The following is a 21,785-nucleotide window of genomic DNA, read 5'->3' as shown; positions in this document are numbered from 1 at the left end:
GAGAGTCCCTTGCACAATCAAAGTTGCAAGCCTTGATCAGCCTTATAAGGATCTGATTATGAGTTTCTCCCACATCCAGCCACATTAAATCTGCACTTTGACTTTCAAAGCACTTTTCACCTAAGCATCCTTCCATGGTCCTCAAAAAAAGTATCTATGAGGTAAACAGCTCAAGGGCTGTTATCGTCACCTTATAGATGGGAAATTTGAAGTTCAAAACATGAGGAGACTTGCACAAGTTCCAACCAATGGCAGAGAAAGGCATAAGTCCCAGGGCCCTGGGTTTCCCTTCTCGAGATTGTTTTAGGGCCACCTTTCAGGATGAAATGGGGACTGTGGGAGCAAAACCTGTTTCGGTGCCATCAGTCATATTACCCAGAATTTTCTGCCTAGGAGCCTACAGACCCAGATTCTATCCCAGCACTACTGCTAAATCACTATTACACCTTGAACCAAAATTTCCTCCTTTTAGTCTTTCTTGCCCCATCTGACCTTTAAATCCCTTCCACTGTGAATGAGTGCATACTGAATCCCTCCCAGAGATGCTCAAGAAGAAATGCCGTGAAAGAGGGATGCCCTTTGAATCCTTTGGAATTAAAGACCCATGAGCCAGGGAAATCAAATCTTTCTACTAGCTTCCTCTTATGCACTTCATCCTGACCCATGAACAATAAAATCAGCCTTTGCCGATGGTTTAGGCTCCAAGGCAGGTCAAAGGCCTCCTCTCTGAATTCTGGAGAAGATACCCAGTCAGATAGCCTGTGAGGGTGGGGATGTGCTTCTGAGTTGCTTACCAGCCTGATCTCAGTAGTAAGCTGTCCCTGGGCAGGATGGCTAACTGGAAACCATCCAGGCATCTTGCTGAAGGGGCTTGTGGAGGGACCATTGCCATCCTGGCACCAGGGCAGTAGCTGGTAGCTCCCAGAAGTTCTGGCTTGGCCGTGGCATCAGCTCTGTGAGGCTGTTCTTTCTGGGAGTCCTGAACATGCTATGAACTAGAGTGAAATGTACTTATACATATAATGGACATCTGCCTGGAATCTGTATTTGGAGATCACCACCCAAAAATCACCTCCTCCTACCCCAGCCTCCAACCACAAGGCCTAAAGTTGCACCATTAATACAGTCTTTCTTAAGTACAATGATGTCTTCAGCAGGCATGATAATAAAAGATTCCATTTACTCAGTTCAGGGCCGGGGATTTAGCTCAATGGTTTCGCCACCTGTTGCACAGGCGCAAGGACCAGAGTTCAATCCCCGGTACCAAAAAAAAAATGTTCACATTTACTCAGTTCATATGTGCCCACCACACTGCTTGCTACATAATGCACAAAAAAATTCCCTTTTAATTCCTCCAGTGACCTTAGTTGCTAACTACTGCCTCATTTTACAGATGAAGAAACTAGGGCTCAGAAAAGTTAGGAAATGTATCCTAGGTGGCTTGGCTGGCAGGTGGCAGCCGGGAGGTCTGAATTCAGGCTGGCCTTGCTCTCAGTGTCCTCTTGGACACCTGAATGGCACCCCCTAGTAGCACATTATATTGCTCATGACTCCTGCTGAGTTGGTTTGCTCATTATATACTCACCAACAGGAAAGTCTTAAGAGTTGCAGGCAAGCTACAAGTTCTTAGGGGTGGGATTAGGAATACAGAATGGTCTCCCAAAAAATCCCCAAGACAGACTGTCTATTCTTGAATTTGCTTGGGATCCGCCTATTGGGACCCAACCTCAGCACATCATTTCCTACTGTGCCAGAAGCAGGGCAGGTGTATCACCCACCCCGTTTCTCCACCAGGTCCAGTGCAATCAATGTGGTGAAGATCTTGCGAGTCCTTCGAGTCCTCCGGCCCCTGAGGGCCATCAACAGGGCTAAGGGGCTAAAGGTGAGATGGGTGGGTCTACCTTGGGAGCCTTCACCCCAGCAAGCATTAGTCAACCTGGGGGTTGGTGGAAGTTCAGCTGAGGTGAGAGGTGGGCTGGGAGGAAGAGATCATGGTCAGGCTAGTGTCTGCCATGTTGAAGCCTGGATTGTAGTCTCACTTCAAGTCCTGGTTCCATGATGAACAGAATAGCAGAGGCCACTATTCAAAACCTAAGTTCTGAAGCAAACATTTGCCAAGTAGAGACCCCCCCACTCAAACACAGGACTCCAGGCAATGAAGGGGTCCCCATGTGCCTACTGCCGTCAAATGGGAAGTTAGCAGGGCTTGAATCCCCACAAGTCCTTGAGAGTCCCAGGGGAACTTGACGTTCTATGGGGTTCCACCACTCATACACCATGTGGCTCTGGGAAGTTGCTTGGCCTCTGGGAGCCTGGTTCCTCCCGCTGGTAGCAGAGGGGCTACCTACACTACCTCCCTGCAGAGGCTCATGGCCAGCTGAGGGGAGCTTGGGCTGAAGCCATGTCCCCTGGGCCCTGTCCCTCTCCAACTGCAGCACGTGGTCCAGTGTGTGTTTGTTGCCATCCGGACTATCGGGAATATCGTCATTGTCACCACACTGCTGCAGTTCATGTTTGCCTGCATCGGGGTCCAGCTGTTCAAGGTGAGGTCTTGGTTCTGATTTATCCCGCCTCCCTCCTTACATGTCAGCATCCCAGGACTGGGAACGGTGGGTACAGTAAAATGAGGACAACAGCCAGGGTCACAATGGGGCAAATGTATTCTCTGACCACAGCTCTGCTCAAGCCTCACAGACCACAGGAGGGAGGAGTGGAAGGGGGCTCTGCTCCTCAGGCTGAGGCTCCTCACCCTAGCTTCACCTGCCCTTCAGCTGGCTGCTCTTCCTTCTATCCAAAAAGGGAGAGGGACTTTCATCTTTTGGAACCACTGTATCACCCACTTGCTCAAAACCTACAGCAGAGTCAGGGATTTAGCTCAGTGGTTCTGCAGCCTGCCTCACAAGCGCAAGGTCCCAAGTTCGATCCTTGGTACAAAAAAAAACCTACATCAGCTGCTTATTATCAGCAGCATCACATCACACTTCCCCAGCTAGCCTGAGGCCAGGGTCCTCCCTATTTTCCTCCCTTTTCTACCTTTATGTCTTGTTTCTGCTATTCTCCCACCTAAAGCATTATTCCCCTGTTTCCCTCCATCCACCGTAAAAACTCTCCCTGATTTCTTCCCACCTAACTCCTCCCTTCAAACCTGGCACCACTTCCTCCCCCCTCCCAAGAACTTCCTAGAGAATCCAGATTTCAGGGGCTAGAGCTTCCTGCATTTGAATTCCAGGGGTACCCACAGCACTGACATCTTTAGTCTCTACCTGCTTTATATGTGTGAGTCATGTCTGCCCCATCTCGATTCTGTTCATCTTGCAGTTTTTATTTCACAATCCTGACTCAGTACTGGGCACTAGAAATGTCCATTAATCATTTTTTGATGAATTCATCGATAAATGAACATCTCTAATCACTTTGTTCTTCTGGCTTCCAGGGAAAGCTCTACACCTGCTCTGATAGTTCCAAACAGACCGAGGCAGAATGCAAGTGAGTGTCCATGGGCGGGCAGCCTGTTGCAAAGCTGGTTACCTCGGGGGGTTGGTGGCTGGTCTGAGCACAGATTGACTCTACCCACATGGAGTCTGTCTCATTGATGTGACACAGAGACTAGTCTTCTCTGAGGGCTCTGCCCACTGAAGTTCTCCCCAGTGGCTAGAATTATGTGGTTTCACCCTAGCCCAGGACATCCCACCCAGCATACGAGGTCATTGACTGTTCAGGTGTACATGGGAGACGTGTCTCTCTCCTCCTCTCCCAGGGGTAACTACATCACATACAAAGACGGGGAGGTTGACCAACCTATCATCCAGCCCCGCAGCTGGGAGAACAGCAAGTTTGACTTCGACAATGTCCTGGCAGCTATGATGGCCCTCTTCACCGTCTCCACCTTTGAGGGGTGGCCAGAGTGAGTACATTAACCAAGGCCCTTCTGCCCTGATATTGGAGGCCCAAGCAGCAGAAGTCCTCTGTTGCCCAGTTTTGTTCCTGACCTGCCTTCCTTTCCAGAGGTCATGCCTCCCAGGCAGTGAGAATGTGTTTCTGGAACAACCTAGAGGTCATGCCGGTGCTGAAACATAGACTCTTCTAGAATATGCCAAAACTTCATTTGTTTATTTATTTATTTATTTGCAATGCTGGGGCTCAAACCCAGAGCCTTGCACATGCTAGGCAAGTCCTATACCACTGAACTACATCTCCAGCCCAAGATGTCAACACTTTAGAAACTCCAACTAAAAATGAATGTGTTTTTTCAGTTCCCTTTTCCAACCTCAGCGTGATCCACAAGGTCTCTGTCATTACCCTCATAGCGGATGGCAGTGTTATGGGAAAAGTTTCTCCAAATGCAGGCACTTGAGGCACCACAGAGTTTCAGATTCCATTCCCAACATCCACTCGGAGTAGGTGAAGGCAGCGGGGACATCTCTGATTAGACTACACTCCAGCAACCTCAGAAAAAGCCATGTATTCACAGTAGATGGTGAGAAAGGGCTGGAAGCATGAGTCCGAGTCCCTCTGCAGAGGGGATGCTTTCATACCTGCAGCAGCCTGTTGACTCTTTGCACTGTGTCACCTTGAGCAGGTAGCTTGTCCAGCAGTTGTTCTGCATATCTATGCATAGACACCCACATCCCCCATCTAGCAGTGCATGGGTCTTAGGTGAGAGTTGCCATTCATGTAGGTGACACCCAGAGAGTAGCCACATTCTGTGAGGGAGAACAGAGGAAGAGAGGAGATGACCTCTGTCCGTGAAGAGTAACGAGCTTGGCGGGCCATCTCCCAGGCCCATGTGAATGGCACGTGTGTGTAAATGGCTTCAGTAGAAAGCCAGACCAATGAGGTGATCTAAATAAGCACAGATCACATTGGTATTTTTACCTAAATGGGTATTTTCTCTCAGATTTATTTTATGTTTGCTCTAACCTCCTCTGAGTCCATGCCAGCTTGCAAAGCTGTTTCAGTATTCACCAATATGTCCATTTTGAAATTGATGTCCATGACTCATGTTCCATTTAAATAGTTCTTGACAGTTTCAAAACACCTTCCTATACATTATGTCAACCACTCTGTAGGTAGGAAACTCAGAAATTACTGTCTCCGTTTTACAGATGAGTAAATCTTGAATCTCAGAGTGGTTAAAGTGATTTGCTCTAGACCACATGACCCCTGACCTAGAGCTGTTTCCTTGGGTCCTGAGGACCCTTAGAAGCAGTAGTGCCATCACCTCCCAGAGGTACACTGCTTCTCCAGTTCCCTCCATGGGGCCTGTCTCCTCCTGCAGGCTGCTGTACCGCTCCATCGACTCCCACACGGAAGACAAGGGTCCCATCTACAACTACCGTGTGGAGATCTCCATCTTCTTCATTATCTACATCATCATCATTGCCTTCTTCATGATGAACATCTTCGTGGGTTTCGTCATCGTCACCTTCCAGGAGCAGGGAGAACAAGAGTACAAGAACTGTGAGCTGGACAAGAACCAGGTAGCTTTCTAAGGAGCAGAGGAAGTCGAGAAGGGAAGCAGGGCCACGTAAGGAAGGGAATTGTAAGGTACAGCCTGTGGCCCACCCAGAAGTCAGCTGAAGTCCAGGGAGAGATCCGTGTGGACACCGAGGTCCTATATCCCCTCCTCAACCACAACAGAGCTGTCAGTCTTCTTGCAAAAGAAATGTAGATTCCTGCAAATCCTAGATCTCCCAAATGTATTCAGCCAACAAACATTTCTTTTATTTAAGGGTACACTATGATAGGCTCTAAAAAAAAAATCTTATACCTTATCAAGAAGTTGGCGAGTTAGAACATACACAGGTGCATTGGCATCATTGAGAAGGAGGAGAGAAGCTAAAACAATGAGAGAGTAAGAACTTTGGGGATGGGCAAGGCAACACCTTGAGGAAACCATTCCTACATGGTTTCTTAAGCAAAACTCAGAGGCCTGTGCTGGAGCAGGGGGCAGGAAAGAGGTGGGAGTGGGAGTGAGATGGCAATGCCATGGCTGGGACATGTGCTGGGAGCTGGGAGAAAGCTGGCAGCTCGGGCAGTGAGTAACGACGCTGGTGGGGTGGAGGTAGGTGTAGTCACCGGGTCGCTTCCCCGTGCTGTTCCCCATGGGAACAGGGCATGCGGAGACACCTCCCTGTCGGAGGAAGGACTGCTGATGAGAGAAGGAAGGCAGCATGGTGTGCTCAGCTCTTCCCAGATCGGGAGAGTCAGGCCCCTCGTGGGTTTGCGGTCTGCTTCTTGGTCTAAATCATCATCTGGCTGCTGGGTGCACTTTGGATTGAAAAGAAGACAGGAGAAAGACCAATTGAAAAGAGCAGATGAAGCAGGCATGGCGGCTCACACCTGTAATCCCAGCACTCTGGGAGGCTGAGGCAGGAGGATCCCAAGTTCAAGCCAGCCTGGACAGTTTAGAGAGATTTAGAGAGGGCCTGTCTCCAAATAAAATAAAACCAAAAGTGCTGGGAATGCAGCTCCATTCAAAAGCCCTGGGTTCAATCCCCAATTCTGAAAAAAAGAAAAAGAAAAACTGTGAATGAGAGAAACTTAGAGCCTGGTCTAGTATCAAGGTAACAATAGTAGAAATGGGAAGATAGAAGGAGATGAAGACAGTAAGGCTCAGCATGCAGAGGCTGAGGGTTAGAGAGGCCAGAGTAACATCTGTTTCCAGAAGGAACCTGAGCGCAGCATAGAGGAATGAAATGATCTTTGCTCCAGTCCCAAGAATTTCGTTAGTTAGGTCTCTCTCCCCTCTCGATGAACAGTGTTTTCTGATCTGGTGCACATTAGCAAATCCAAGAGATGGACTTAGGATAGAAAGAAAAATTGAAGCTAGAAGCATCGCAAGGAGAATCTGTGGTGTTATCATTCCTCAATAATGAGAAGGACCGACTCTGAGCCAGTCATTATTTTTCAAATGCTAGCCACCTGCCAGGCAGTATGCCACATGACCAGCTGAAAGAAGGGAGATGTGTGCCCCTTACCTATGCTCTAGATAAGGAAATTTGATTAGAAGAGCTCCCTTGAATACAGGGGTGAAAATCAAAACATTTTCCAGTTAACATCCCAAACCTGGAAGTGCTCTGGAGGTGTAGGCTGTTTCCATGACACCCAGGGACGCCTCCCCCGGAGCGCGTAGCTCCATGTGCAGCCCACCCTTTTTTGCCCATGCCCCCCAACCATCCAGGAAGCTGATCCCACTCTCTTCCCCCTCGTCCCTGTGCCCTCCCAGCGGCAGTGTGTGGAGTATGCCCTCAAGGCCCGGCCCCTGCGCCGGTACATCCCCAAGAACCAGCACCAGTACAAGGTGTGGTATGTGGTCAACTCCACCTACTTTGAGTACCTGATGTTCGTCCTCATCCTGCTGAACACCATCTGCTTGGCCATGCAGGTTAGTCTGCGTCTAGCATGGGAAGACACGAGGCATAAAGGAGATGTTGTGGTCACCTTCCTGCTAGTCAAAGGAGGCAGAAAAGGGAGAAGAGTTTTCCTCTTCCTCTAGCTGATGAGAGTCAAGGGTTCTTCCCAAGGATGAACTCCCCACTGGGACCTTATGAGAGAATGCCCAGATTCCTGGGTTGATAAAATGGCGAGAGTGAAGGAGATGAAGAACCAAGAGAGTGAGGGGAAATCGCTCGTTGTCATTGTCAGTAAGGCACAGGGTGTGGAGGTGGACAACACATCCATCTGGCTGTGGGAAGGGTAGCTGTGCCAGAGCTATTTTGGGTGCTGGAAGTTGCCAGAAAGTCATTGAACCCAATCAAAGAAGGGACACAGAACTCTTCCAATCCCTGTTTTCAGAGATGGTAAAGAAAGGAAGAGCTCCCAGGCTCTCCTGTGTCCACCCAACTGCCTTGGGAAGGGCAGGCGGCCTTCAAGGAGGCTGGGCCAAGGAAGTGCTGTGGGGATGAGGGCCTTGGACAAGGCTGGGTGAAGGGATTGAGGAGTAGGGTGTCCCTCCTTCACCGCACCCCTCACGCTCATGGTTCCTGACTCCCTCCATCAGCACTACGGCCAGAGCTGCCTGTTCAAAATCGCCATGAACATCCTCAACATGCTCTTCACTGGCCTCTTCACTGTGGAGATGATCCTGAAACTCATTGCCTTCAAACCCAAGGTAGGCCTCTGAGAAAGGGCTGGTCGAAGGGGGCAGGAGAAGCGGGTGGCACTGGAGTATGGAAAGAATGGGAATGAGGGGCAGAAATCCCCCACAAGGGGCCATCCCTGCTCCTGTGCTAGGTGCTCCAGCTCCTGCGCCTGCCACACACTGAACCATGCCAGTCTCAGCTCACACCCTTGGCCGTGACTGACAGGGAGCAGAATCCTCAATGAACTGAGCTGTGAGCCTCCTCCTCCCATTTCCCACAGACTGGCAAACCAAACCTCTCAGCCCAGCCCCCCAGATCCACCCAGGCCTCTGTTCTGCCCTCTCCAGTTTCACTGGCCACGCAGTCCAACCTCATGTGAAAAGTTCAGCCGGGGCTGTGTTCACTTGGGGCTCTGGGCTCCAGCCCATGGGCACTTCCTGTTTCTGCCTCAGAGGCTGTGTCATTGCTCCCTGACACCTTCCAGCACAGTAGAGCAGTTCCCTGCAAATTTCTCTGTGCTGCCCCTTGAAAGGGAGAGGAGGTTGGAATCCCTGGCTGATGAGGCCCGGTAGGTGAGGCTGGACGACCTGCCACTTTGGATCATCTGTGCCCTCCCACTTTGGATCATCTGTGCCCTCCCAGGGAGCCACCTCAGGGTCCTGGATGGTGCAAGGGCCAACTAGTGTGAGAAGCACTGTCCAACTTTGGCCTCTAGATGGTCAGAATTGCCGGCATCCACTGGCCAGGGGTTGACAGCACATGGGCAGCCACTTCTGAGGGAAGCTGTGACGGCAAGTCCGTGGCCCCCAGGTCCACAGCAACTGCTTTGGGAGGGTGAAGAAAAGGAAAGAGTGGGAGAATTTGTTACAGACTTGAGAAGAAACCTCTTCACCTTTCTGAGCCTTCTCTTCCCTTCCTTTGCTAGTCTTCCCAGATGCAACACAGATCAACAGGAGGCAAAAGGGATGAGTCCCTGGCCATACTTCTATGTTTATTCAGTTTTTTACTTGTCTGAGGATTAACCAGGGATGGGAGTCTCTCCTTGGCTATTGGATCACCTTCGTTGACAAGATATTCATAGCTTCGAATTCATATTTGGATGACATCTTTGAGAGTGGCCATGTGCCACGCACACATCATTGCCTATTAACTTCTCCCTTGAAGATAGGAGCTAATATCCCCATTGCAGGGAGGAGGGAAGGGAAGTGGCCATTATCAATGCCACCACTCACTAGTAAGTGGCAGAAATGAGGTTGCAATGTGGCACCTCTGGCTCTGAAGTTCATGTGTTTTCCACCACACCACACTGTTTGAAAACACGAATCCATGCCAACTGCTTGACTGGAATTTTTAGCAAGAGGGACTCAACCTTTGAGGCTCTTAAAAGGTAGCACAGACAGTATCCCTACAATGCTGATTCTTCCTCTTATGCAAAGAATGCTTAGGGATCTTGGCTAATTTTCAGAGAAAATGGCTCCTAATAAACATCATTTGGTGATAATAATGGTGTCTCCCTACCTCCTCCAGGGAAGTAAATATACCCTTTATCACTCTTCCTTCCAAGTCCAACCCCATTTAAGGGATAAAATGTGTCTCAGCCTAGAGAGGACCAGTGAATCACCCTGGCCACTTTCTGTGGAGCCCACAGTGTCTCTGCCCACATGTAGGCTTATTCCAAGCCCTGGCGCCTAGAGGTACCAATAGGTCCACCACCCACAGAAGCATGACCAGGGGAGGGCAGGGATGCAGGATTGCTGCAGAATGGAGCTTTGGTGTCAGATGGCAGCCTCTCAGTAGAGAAACTGGCAGCGTGTTCATCTGTGTCAGGAGACATACGGTTTCAGTATTTCAGAGCCTTGAATCATGCCATGGTTGACTCAGATGTGTTCCCAATGCTGTCTGAGGCAGGCTGAAGAACCCTGCAGTGGACTTCCTGAATCATGTCTCAGGAGCACAGGCAATGGATTGGGCAGCCTACCTTAGGGAGTGCATGAAATTGATACCCACAGGGGCCTTGGCCTGAGAACCCTCCACCTAAGTCATGAAAATCAAGAAACAGGACAGGTTCTTAGAAAGTGGCCAAGTAAGGCAGCCTAACTACAAAGTGCCCTCGGTTTCCTCCGTCACTGGTTTTCTATCATGAGCAAATGGGGTAAAAGTGAGAGACTTTTCTAGAAAGGGACAAGAACCAGCCTGGAGCTGTTTGCATTTCACCCGTGCCAGGGTCAGTCTGTGGGGTAAAGAGAAGGGAAAATGGATCTTTTCTCTGAATTTCCCTGAGGGGACTCCTGAGCAGAGGAGTAAAGCCACAGGCTAAGGCTGACCAGAGAAGGCTGGCCAGTAGGGGAGAGGAATGAGGGAACTCCTGGATCCTGGCTACAGAGTAGGCTCCAGGAAGAACATCCTTGGATTTTCATGCAGAAAACCAAACCAGAAACCCCTTGAAGCTCTGGTAGAAATAACTAGCAAGATCTTGCCCAAGAACCAGTGGCTTCCAACTGTGACCTGAAAAATAGCTTTTCTATCTCACCATTAAATAAGATTTTGTCTGAAATTTTTATTTCACTGGCATGATTATTGGTATATAATGAGTTTGTACTTTTAAACATTCTCTGCAGAATTTTAGGCAGCAAGGATGTAGAGGATAGGTGTATTGATCAGATTTGTGTTACTACTATGAAATACCTGAAGCAACTAACATATAACAAGGAAAAGGTTTATTTAGAACACAGTTTGGGAGGTTGGAAGGGCTGGTGTCTGTACTGGCTCCCTTCTGGTGAGGGTGGCAGATGGTGGGACATCATGGGAAAGTGCACACACGAGCAGAACCATCACATCTGCAGCCAGGAAGCAGAGGGAGAACAGGCTGCTGTCCCATGATCCCCTTTAAGTCCACATCCCCAGGGACAAGGTCCTCCCATTCAACCCCACCTCCTAAAGGTTCTTCTGCTCCTTCTCAGTAACACCACCTGGGGGACCAAGCCTTTAACAAATGGGCCTTCAGCACTCAAACCGTGGCAGTTGGAGTTAATCAAAGCCAGGGACATCTGAAGGTGTCACTGCTTGAGCTGATCCATTAGTTGGCTGGTGTGTTCTCTTGCTTCTTTCTTTCATTGTCTTCACAGTGACTGATTCTCCCAACTCTTCCATCCTATCTGTTCTGTGCACCACTCAGGGAAAGGGAATTTACTAAAGTAAACACCTACCCTAAATCCAACTCCCCATCTCCTTAAATTCATACACTGTGCACACAAAACAAAAGTCCCAAGAAAACTAAAGGTGAGTATACACTAGCTTAGAGTACATGCATCCAATACCTCAGGGGTCTGTGGGGTGGTCTGAAGAGTGGGGTAGGTGGTAGATAGTACTGATGTGAACAACAACAGCGAGCCAGCAGAAATCTCTTCCCTACAGGTAGGAGACGGCTACCTGTAGGAGCTGCCTGGGGGTACCTGGGCCCTGTATGATTAGGCAGGACTAAGTTGTTCAGAATGAAAGGGTTTTGTTTCTAATGGTCAGAAGGTAACTAATTAGCCAGATCATCCTTCTATCATAAGCTGAAATTTACCAACCAAAGACAGGGGAAAAATGTTTTTATGTTTAGCACTCAAAACATGTCTAGTGCTTAAGAATAAACCTAACAAAAAGTGGCTGAGATCCCTACCGAGAAAATTATCAAACTCTATAAAGAGGAATGGAAGAAAAACTAGTAATTAGAGAGGTGTGGTCACAAATTAGAAAATTCAATATTAAGCTAGCCCATGGCTGTAATCCCAGCACTCTGGGAGGCTGAGACAGGAAAATCACAAGTTTGAGCCCAGCTGGGGCAATTTGGCAATGTAGTAAGACTCTGTCTCTAAATTTAAAAATGAAAAGGGCTGAGGATGCAGCTCAGTTCAGTCCCCAGCACAAACAAACAAACAAAACCTCAGTATTTTTAAGATGTCCTTTCTCCTCAGACTGACCCATAGATTCAATACAATCCCAATTAAAAGTCCACATGGAACTTTCCCGGAGGTGAGAACCAAGTCACACAGCAGAGCCTTTAGGGCCAATGCTGTTGGGCCTGGGCTGGTCTCCAGGCCGTGCCTGTGGTGGCAGCTGTGACCTCACCGTGGCAGGAGAGTGCAGGGACCTGGGGGGAGGAAGCAGTGTGGACCACACACCTTCCACTCTCAGGGACAGATTTCGCTTCCGGAAGGGATAATGACGTCTCTCGGGGACCTGGGATTGCTGTTGACAATGCCTTGCAAGGGCAGCTCGAGGAGGAAGTGTCGAGCTGATGGCACCCTGGAAGCGGGCTACAGACTTGTCCCCCAGGAGAAGCTGGCCTGCCCAGGGGAGCAGGAGTTTGCCCAAAATCGGGGTGGGGGATCCTAATCAGTCCCTGTCTCTTTGGCTCCCGTCACCCTCAGGACTCACTTTCACATCTCAAGACATATTAGGACCCAAAGGCATGCAGACCAGAGGGATGACATGCAGCCTCCAGAGAGCACTAGCTACCTCCCAGTGTGCTCGTGCCAACTAGGACGTGGCCACTGCCTCCTGCAGCTGTTGAGCCCTGGAAATGTGGAGAGTGTGCTGAGGAATCGGTTCCCAAATTTTGTTTATTTAGATTAATTTAAACTTACATTACACCTGTGGCCAGAGCTGCCATATTGGGCAGTACACTCTGGGCTCCTGTTTTGCAGACCCCGCTCTCTGCTCTCCTCTACCTGCGTCCAGGTTTTGCCAGCCCAGCTGCTCAAGCTTCTTGAAGCCAGATGGTCTAGCTCATCCTCCCCACCCTTACTCCATCTGTGATTTTCTGCCAGGAATTCACTCATGTGCTATGGACCCCTTGTGCTGGGGAAGGCAGTCTCTCACCCTGGGATCCCCTAGGGTAGCTTTTCTCTTGACTGTCAGATTCGTCTTTTGTCCCTGGATTTCCCTAGTCCTTAGAAGCTGCAAATGCCAAGGCCTTTTCTCACAAATTCCCTCCCACCCACCTCCTGACTTGGTCCCAACAAAGGCAGAGAGCACTTTAGGACTCCCGGCCTGCGGCTGTGGTCTGGAATTCATTTTGCTCCTGTAGGCCCAATATTGTGAGTGGCTCTGGGGCACCCAGCTACTCTTTGCCCCAGGCCATTGAGGCTGTCGGCATTCTGAGTTGGTTTCCTGATTAGCATTTTAGTGCTGTAGTGATGCTGAGCCCTGAGAGCCCTAATGTCCTACCTGGTTCTCACCTGACCCTTTCCCCAGGGTGCAGAACCCTATCTTTGTCCATCTTAGTTATTGGCCAGAGACTCGCTGCTTAGTGGCCTTAATGGTACTTCCAGAATGAGGAGAATCTCCTCACCATGTCCTCTCTCCAGCATAGCTTTCTGGAATTCCCACCAGACCTGCTGGCTTCTGGTTCTAGCCCCAGACACCGAGGACTCAGCACTTTCAGAGCATCAGCTCACAGTGGGACCATCATCCAGCCATCACCATCCTTGCTCTGCTCTGGAGGAATATGTGAAGCTCCTGCTATCTCTCAGGAAAGAGGAAATGAGGGCAATGAAGCTATAGCTGCTTCTTAGAAGGCAGAGAGAAAGAAAGAGGCGATATTGGTAGTCATGGTGGCTCCTAACAAAGAACCTGGCTCTCCTGTCCTCTGCTTGTTGTCCTGACGAGTCTCTCGGTGGACTTGTCCTGGCTGGGAGCAAAGGATGAGTCATAAGTACCAAATGGACTGGTTAATGAAATGCAACCAGAATCAGGGCTACTCAGGACCCTGGAGGTCAAATGCTCTCTTCTGGAGGCAACTCTCCATGATACAGGGCTGAGCATGGCATTGGTCTCACTAACATACCTCACAGCTGTGCTATGAGAAGGAAAAACCAGGAGACTCTCAAATAGTCCTTGTGATCAGCACCATGGAGTTCTCGAGCCAAGGCCAGTCTGCTCTTAAATGAGCTGGGGGACAATGCTGCTGGCCTTGGACTGAAAGGCGGCCTTTGTCTGCCACCCAAACATGTCTGTGTGGTACAGGGATCCCCTGGCTTCCAGTGGCTTTCAGAGCAACCTTCTCTCTTCAGATTTAATTGTTTATAGAAATGGCTTTGTTCTTGGGAATGATTGTCAACCCTGACTTGTGTAAACACAGGCCGGGCCGAGGGGAGGCCTATTTGGGGAGACACTGAGGATGTTGTCAAGACAGAAAAGGTCATGGCCAGCTGACCTCTTTTCACTAGACTTGTGTCAAAGGGACAGATGAGAGCTGGGCTGGGGCAGTGAGTTCCCACACGCACAGGCCGGGGAAGGCCAGAACGGGGAGGTCGGGCACAGGGAGTGCTCATGGAAAGCACTTACTTTGGCAGAGACACTCAGTGGCCTGCCTTCTCGGACTAGTCTGCCAGCTCTGTCCAGGTCTAAAAGCTGCTTTCCTTAAACAGCCCATATCTGGTTTGCCTTTGGCAACTAGTTCTCCTCACACAACCTGAAGATGTGCCCTGCAGATGCAGAGGGGCTTCTGAGACTGAGGGTCCATACTCCTGTGGTGTGGACCTTCTGGTGTAGGTGCTGGAGTCCTTTTCTCCAGATGAGCTGCTCCCAGGAAAGAGCCCCAGGTCCTGACATTCACCTGGCAGGTGGAGAAGTTGGGAGGACCACCTCAACAGATGACTCAAGTCCACACTAAATAGCAGATGTGCCATATTCACCAGTGACAAGCTAGGTCTACATTCTTACGCGGGCCAGGGATCCATTTGGACTGTAACAAGACATGTCCTCTGTCCCAGAGAAGCAGCACGTAGAGGCCACGTGAAAGGACAGGCTCCTACATGTTGCCACTGTGACAGACACAGAGCCATTGAAGAAGAGGATGCATGCATGGCTGGTCACATAAGGAGAAGTCTGGCAAATGCCACCAAGGCCCTGAGCTAGCCCACAGGAGCCCTGGTGCAGTCTAGGCCGGTGGGTGAGGAGACAGAATTCCACAAAAGTCACCAGTACTGGTACAAAGTCCATCATCCTCTTCTGTGAGCTATTGCAAGAAATTTCGGGACTCTTTCTCTAGATCCCAGGAAAGGACCAGGAAAAAGAAGGGAAAGGTGAAATAACTGGGAGAAAGGAATCCCATCGAGTCCATTTCTTCTTTTCTGGAGTTGAGAATCTTCTAGAAATTTGGTTTGTTTTTACTAGATAATACATTGCTGGCTGAAATTTCTTTCTCTCTTCCTGTAATTGCACCAGTGGCTAGTAACTGCTTTCTTCCAACAACAGTGATTTAGTCACACATTTCTGTGAAGCTTTAATTTTTATAAAGAAAATTCATGTTATTCATTTGCTTAATCATCTCCTGGCCCCAGATCCCACCAAGAGAGAAGATTCTGGTAGGTTGGGAATGCTGGTGAGCGTCGACTTCCCTAGCTTGATTTTTAGAGAGCAGGCATCTCTAACTTCGGCTCGCTCTCATAAATACCCCAGGTTACCATTTCATCCACTGCTAGAAAACCTCCTGCCTTCCCTGGTATTCATAATGCAGCTTTTTTAAAAAGCCTCAATAATTACATTAACCCATATTGTATCAATTCCTACGCCTTAGGTTAAATGGCTTTGGAAGCTAAGGCGGGAAAGAGAAGGAAGTAACATATAGTAAGTATCCGTGAAGAACCCAACACTGGGCTACGTTTTACTTTGCTTATCTCATTCAATCTGTAAGACAAGCACTAGGATCCCTGTTCCACGTCAGAGGAAACCAAAGGCCAGAGAATGTCTTCCAAAGATTGTGAGTGTAGTTTCTGTTATTTTCTATAATGAGCACTTACTATCATGTTTATTATGTAGCCCATGCTGCTATAAGCATCTTAATAATATTAACCCAAGAAATCTTCAGAACAGTCCTGGGACTGCAATGCCAGGTTAGGTGACTCAAAACCCAAACACTTTGCACTCTTATCCCCAGAGGAGCCAGAACTGTGACCAGGCTGGGTTGGTGCTGTGCACTCAGTAGCTCCTCAGCAAATGTTGGTTTCCTTCCTTACAGGACATCAGGGACAGGGAAGCAAACCATTCTCAAGTAGTAGCTCTAGGAACTGTTAGGACCCTGCTGGAAACACAGATGACAGGGTAGAGAAGGAGTGAGAACAGTATTGTGTGGCATTATCTGGTGGCCAGTTGGATGTGAGGGTGAAGGAGAGGAATCGGTATCCAAGGCTCCTGGCTCGCTGGCAGACTGTGCAGTAAATTTTTGAAGTCTGGAAACATCGTTTTAGAAGTCACTTAGGTTGTTAGAATCTGGAGTTCAGATAGGCAGGCTGGCTGGAGATGTTTGGGGCACCACGTACCCCTGCTGATGCAGAACCCCAAGTGTGCTGCCCAGTGCCTCCTCTTCCTCTTCCTCCTGAAAGAGGAGAAGTTTGAAAATGGACAGAATCGGCAGGAAACTGGGAGAAGGAAGAAGCTGGAGAAGGGAAGGTCTGGAGACTGACAGCCAGGAAGACTGAAGCAAGAGAGGAAGAAGGAAGTGCTTTTTGTTAGGGTGAGAGTCTGAGTGAGTGAGGCCAGCCTTGGAGCGGAATCTGAGGAAGGACAGAGCGGGCCCCAAATCTCCTTGCACTCCTGGGCTAGGGTCTGAAAGGTGCCCTTGAATGGAGGATTGTTTGCTTTCATATTTCCTCACTGACTTGGAAAATCCAACTTTAAAAAGCTCCAGAGCAAGCAAGAATATTTCCCTTTAAAGACAGCACAGGACCAGGGATTTAGCTCAGTGGTTCCACCGCCTACCTCGGAAGCACAAGGACCCGAGCTCCATCCCCGGTACCGAAAAAACAAAAAAAAAGATAGGCTAGAAACTTAGAAATCATTTTAGGCTGGTGATCTTCAATTACTTCCTGGACCCAACCCCCACCTCTTTTGTGACAAATACTTTATAATACCTCCTTAATTCACATCTGCACACATAATATCCAATATAACACCTTAACTGTCATGTAACTGCAAAAGTCATGTTTAGAAATAAGAACTTACTCCCCACAAAAGCAGAAGAGCAAAGCTAGGAGACCTTATAACTGGCCAGCCTTATTTGCACCCGGCACTTACACAAATGCCTTTCAAAAGTCCTTAAGGGCCACCTGCACTTCCTTGGGCAGAGCTGCCCCAAATTACAGGGCTTTTAACATCCCCATCCCCACCCACAGAATACCAAAAGCCAGTTTGCCTTCCGGAATTGCTTCAATGCTCCTGCTCAACTCCAGAGCGCCCCCTAGAGGCCAGGGCCCTCCCACACTGGGAACCGCACCTTAGGTAGGTAGGTTTCAAGAAGCAGGCGGGAATGAATATTCAGCCTCAGCTGAATTTGAGTTAAAACCCACCTACCCTAAACTATATAGAAACCACAGTGTTTTCCACCATCAACAGAACCCCTGGGCCCAGAAAACTCATCCCACACGTCACTTAGAAGCAATAGAGAAGGAAGGGAGGCCTCAGGCCTTGAAACATGGCTCCTCTCGGCCTTCCAGCCTCCAGCATCAGCAATGAGCCTGTGTGCTGTGTGCCACACAGCTCTGCTGCTCCTCAGTGGCTGATTAGTGAGCTAGTATTACCCTGATTATTATTTATTTGTGGAGTGCCACAGGGTACCTGGTCCACGCAGTGTGCGGCAGACAGGCACAAATGGGCTATGAGGAGGGGCATCCCCACTGCTGCTCTTGTACCCAGGGATTTGCAAATTGTTGTAACATTGTGACAGGCTTCTTTTCTGCCTGGTGCTTGAGAGCTTTAAAGTTGCCATGAATGATAAAAAATAATTATATGACTTGCTTAAAGCTTTCATGTGGGAAGGGTAGTATTAGCTATTACATTTAATTATTTAATGCGGAAAATTATTCACATTGTGTAAAAAGCCTGGTAAGAAAAGCACTGTGGTTCCCTGCCACTGGAAAAGAACGTGAAGCACACACGGGGTCCAGGAGGGAAAGGAGGGATTCCCAAATCTGTAGGGTGCTGTGGCATTAACCCACTCAAACCAGGGTGCTACTTGACTTCCTGTACCTGCACCAGATCTGCCTGTTTTCAGGGCTGGAAGGAGCTGCCAGGCAGTGGTGAAAGGCAACCAGCAAGGCCAGCTCAAAGGAAGGCAGAAGCCCTCGCTTCCTCCTAGGCTGCAGCTGTGAGCCGCTGTGTGCCTCAGTGATGCCTTCCGCATAGAGTCACTCATGTTCAGGATTGCTGCAATGTCTCAATGGCACCCTAAAGTAATGCAATTTATATGTTCTCGGCTTGGTGTCAGCCACCACTGTGTTCCACGATTGCCATGGGAGCTACTCTTAACAGACACACACGGCGGCTTCGCCACCACTGATGCCTCCACTGGCTGCGTCCAGTGCCTCCCCCTGGTGCCTTCAGCTCATCCTGCCTCTCTGTCCCACAGCCCAGGAGCCAGGAGAGTTCAGGCTCTTCACTGTCTTCTGAGGATTGCTGGCCTAGGCCAAGTACAAATCCCCATTTGCGCCCTCATTCCAGGCCTCCCTCCGTCAGGCCTCCGCCGCACCCTCTGGCTCCATACCGACTGGTGTTTCTCCCCCCGTCCGAGCTGCAGGACCACTTCGTAGTCCTTGGGCCCAACTCTGGGGACTTCACGTCTCTGCCCCTCGCAGCCTCTTTTCATATTTTCCTTGTATTCTTCCTCCTCCCATTGTCACTCCTTTGTTCTTCCCCTCTCTCTTTCTCCTCACTTTCTACCATCTATGTGTTCTTTTTCTTCCTCTTCTCTTTCTCTCCTCTTCCCATCTACCTTCAGTGCCTTTCCCATCAATACCTTCTCCCTCTCTTGCTTCTCCAGGGATTGCTGAAATCCCTTCACATCTCTGCCCTCTCCATTTCTTGCCTGTTGAGTTTTCTCTCCCTGCCCTATGCTTACACTTCCCTCACCCCTCTCTGTCCTTCCCCGTCTGCCTCGATGCCGGCAGCACCACCTCTGATCTCAGCACAGATCCCTCTCCAGCTCTCTGATGCTCCAAGGGGCGTGGGGAAGGAATAACCCCATCAAGGGGCACCTGGACAGACTTCCAGTCAGCTTCCCCGTCAGGTGCCAGGACAAGTGTTTCTCTTTGCTGAAGTACCTGAGGTAGATAATGATGCAGGCAGGCAGGAAGAGAAAAGAAGAAAATACATAATGGCGAGGAAATAAATATTCACCTGGAAACCCTGAGGAATAAAGAATACAATCCCAGGTTGTAACTGAAAGTGTGTGTAGACTGTCTTGTGAATTTCTTTCTTAGCACCAACCTGCTGCAAGGCTCTGAGATTACAGAGGAGGCCTGAAGCTAAGGATCCAGAATCTAAGGGCAAAAGCATGTGCCTATGACCTCTTCCTCCACAGCCCTGCTCTTTCTCTGAGAAAATAGACCCACCTGGCAGCCCATCCCTGTTCCCCACCCTCTAGCCAAAGGACAAGTGTCCTCCCTATGCCTTCCCTGGTGAAAACACACTTTCTAAGATGGTTTCTAAGAACCTGGAAGTTCACTGTCTGTATAAATCTGAATCTAGCAGGATTTAGCCATGACAACCTGCACACTGTCACCAATCTCAGTAGTGCCAGCCAGATTTTACTCAAGATCATCCTAATGCTAGTGACCCACAGGAGGAGCAGGAAGAGCTTGGAGACAGATGACAGGAAAGCTCAAGATTGCAGAACCTTCAACTTTTTCAATCCTCTGTCCATACATTTGGCTTTGCTTCTTCTTCTGCTCAGGCCAGTGCCCAAAACTGAATCTGTGAATCCTTCTTAACTAGGAGGGAGACAGATCAACTCTAGCAAATGATGGCCCTAGTTAATGGCCACACTGTTCTACATGCTTGGTGTGTATGATCTCCTGTAATCCTCACTTTAACCCTATGAGTGATCCAATCTTCTAGGTAGGAAAACTGGGGCAAAGAGAGGTTAAGTTATTTGCTCAAGGTTACTGCTATGGTTTGGATCTTAAATATCCCCCAAAGGCCCAGGTGTTAACTTGTGGTCACCAGCCCGTGGTACTATTGGAAAGCGGTGGAACCTTCAAGGGACAGGGCCAAGTAGAAGAAAATCAGGTCACCAGGGGCATATCCTTGAGGGCCTATTGGGACCCTAGCCCTCCATGGCTCTCTTTGCTGCCCAGACACCATGAGGTAAACAAGCCTCCTTCGCCATGATGTTTCGCCTCACTGCAGGCCCAAAGCAATGGGGTCAAGGAATCGGGGACTGAACTTTGACCCAAATAAACCCTTCCCTCATTAAGTCATCTTCAGTATTTCTGTCGCAGCAACAGAAAGCTGACTAACACCATTACCAACTAGTAAGAGGCATAGTAGCCCTAGAGGATCATGCTCTGAACCACTACCCTGCTTCTTTCCACTTATTCTAGCCCTAGTAACGGAGCTCAATCAGGGAACAGATGATCCAAAGGACAAGAAAATCCAAAATACTCATGCATGTGAAGTCATGATAGGATGTGTTTGCAGCCACTTTTCTTCCTAATGATGATTTCCTGAAGCTAATATCAAGTGAAGCTACATTTTCTCAGCCCACCAGTCAGCAAGTGGAGGTTCAACAGCAACAGAACAGATTCTGGCCAGGGCAGTGGCTGGTCATCAGCCTGGTGGCTGCACATGTAGCCTTCCCTGGCATGGCCAGCACAGGGGCCCATCCGCTAAGCTCCCCGCCCCCCAGAGGCTGGGACTTGAAAGGAGAAATCCACCCAGTCTGAAAGATTTAGGAATGGTAAAGAAAAGACTTCCAGCTGTGCCAACCCCATGCCACTGGATGCCCTGTCCTGTGCAGCGGTGAGGAGTTGGACACTAAGAGGTTTGGTTTGCCACCTCAAGGAGAGCCCGGAAAATGTTTTTCCCAGCCCTGACTTCCCCACTGGAGAAAGAAGGGGTGACTAGTAGGACATGGCCCCAAGTCAAACTGATTTTGTAAAAGGAAAAGCGTCTGAGTTTTTTCCACCCTCCTTCCACTATTATACCCACAAACTACAATTACCAGGGGTTTCCAGCAAATGAGGAGGTGGGCAAGAACAGGAGAGAGAGAGAGAGAGAAAGAGAAGCAAGCTTACCCTTCATGCTTACCCTCCAGAGAGTGTAGAAAAAAATCCATTCTTCCCAGGCCTCACTCACATCGGGGTTTGGCCAGGTGTCACCTAGGACACCCTGTTGACCCAAGTGATGGATACGGGCTTTGTGTATGTGTTTGGGTACGGGACTGGTGGGAAGAAGCAGCTGCTGAAATAGCGGGGGGAGGAGGCTGACAAAGGAATGGAGACCTGAAAACTGGGTCCGAAAGCATCTCCAAGGTCCAGGTTGAGGACTGCTGGGCTGTGGAACAGAGGGATGGGGGGGGGGGGGCAAGGGGAAAAGCTGCCTCCTGAAGGGACTCTGTCCACCCTCCCAGTGCCCCTTCACCTTGCAGTCCAGCTGTGTGTGTCTCCTCGGGGCCGGGCCCAGAGGAATCTGGCAACAGCGGATGTGGTAGTTTTGACAGCCAGTGGAGTGTCACCAGGTATCTCGTCACAGAATACAGAAGTAAACCAAAAGCTGCAGCATCACAGCCCAGTAAGGGCGAGAGCAACCATGACACATTAACCCCAACAGAGCCCACCAAGCCAATGGGAGCTGTGAGGAGCGGGGTTGGGAGAGCTGTGACCCAGAAGGAAAGGATTGTCTGGTGCTCACTTCGGTCTGCACATATACAAAGAAATC

The 21,785-nt window shown here is 49.4% G+C and overlaps 1 protein-coding gene across 50 annotated transcripts in view; it reads left to right on the top strand.

The window, feature by feature from the left end:
* Nucleotides 1-21,785, top strand: part of Cacna1c (calcium voltage-gated channel subunit alpha1 C) — a 733,897-nt gene that overhangs the window by 644,570 nt on the left and 67,542 nt on the right. For all 50 annotated transcript variants that reach the window (XM_087182459.1, XM_087182482.1, XM_087182545.1 and 47 more), the window contains 7 exons: nucleotides 1,795-1,882; nucleotides 2,436-2,543; nucleotides 3,434-3,486; nucleotides 3,758-3,904; nucleotides 5,279-5,480; nucleotides 7,229-7,387; nucleotides 8,003-8,113. In XM_087182459.1, the coding sequence (XP_087038585.1) occupies nucleotides 1,795-1,882; nucleotides 2,436-2,543; nucleotides 3,434-3,486; nucleotides 3,758-3,904; nucleotides 5,279-5,480; nucleotides 7,229-7,387; nucleotides 8,003-8,113 (868 nt within the window). The remainder of the gene's footprint in view (nucleotides 1-1,794; nucleotides 1,883-2,435; nucleotides 2,544-3,433; nucleotides 3,487-3,757; nucleotides 3,905-5,278; nucleotides 5,481-7,228; nucleotides 7,388-8,002; nucleotides 8,114-21,785) is intronic.

This window comes from Heterocephalus glaber, unplaced genomic scaffold, assembly GCF_053883595.1.
Source record: "Heterocephalus glaber isolate CG9 unplaced genomic scaffold, H.glaber_assembly_v1.0 deba00000281, whole genome shotgun sequence".
NCBI lineage: Eukaryota > Metazoa > Chordata > Mammalia > Rodentia > Bathyergidae > Heterocephalus > Heterocephalus glaber.
This window is presented reverse-complemented; position numbering and strand designations above follow the sequence as displayed.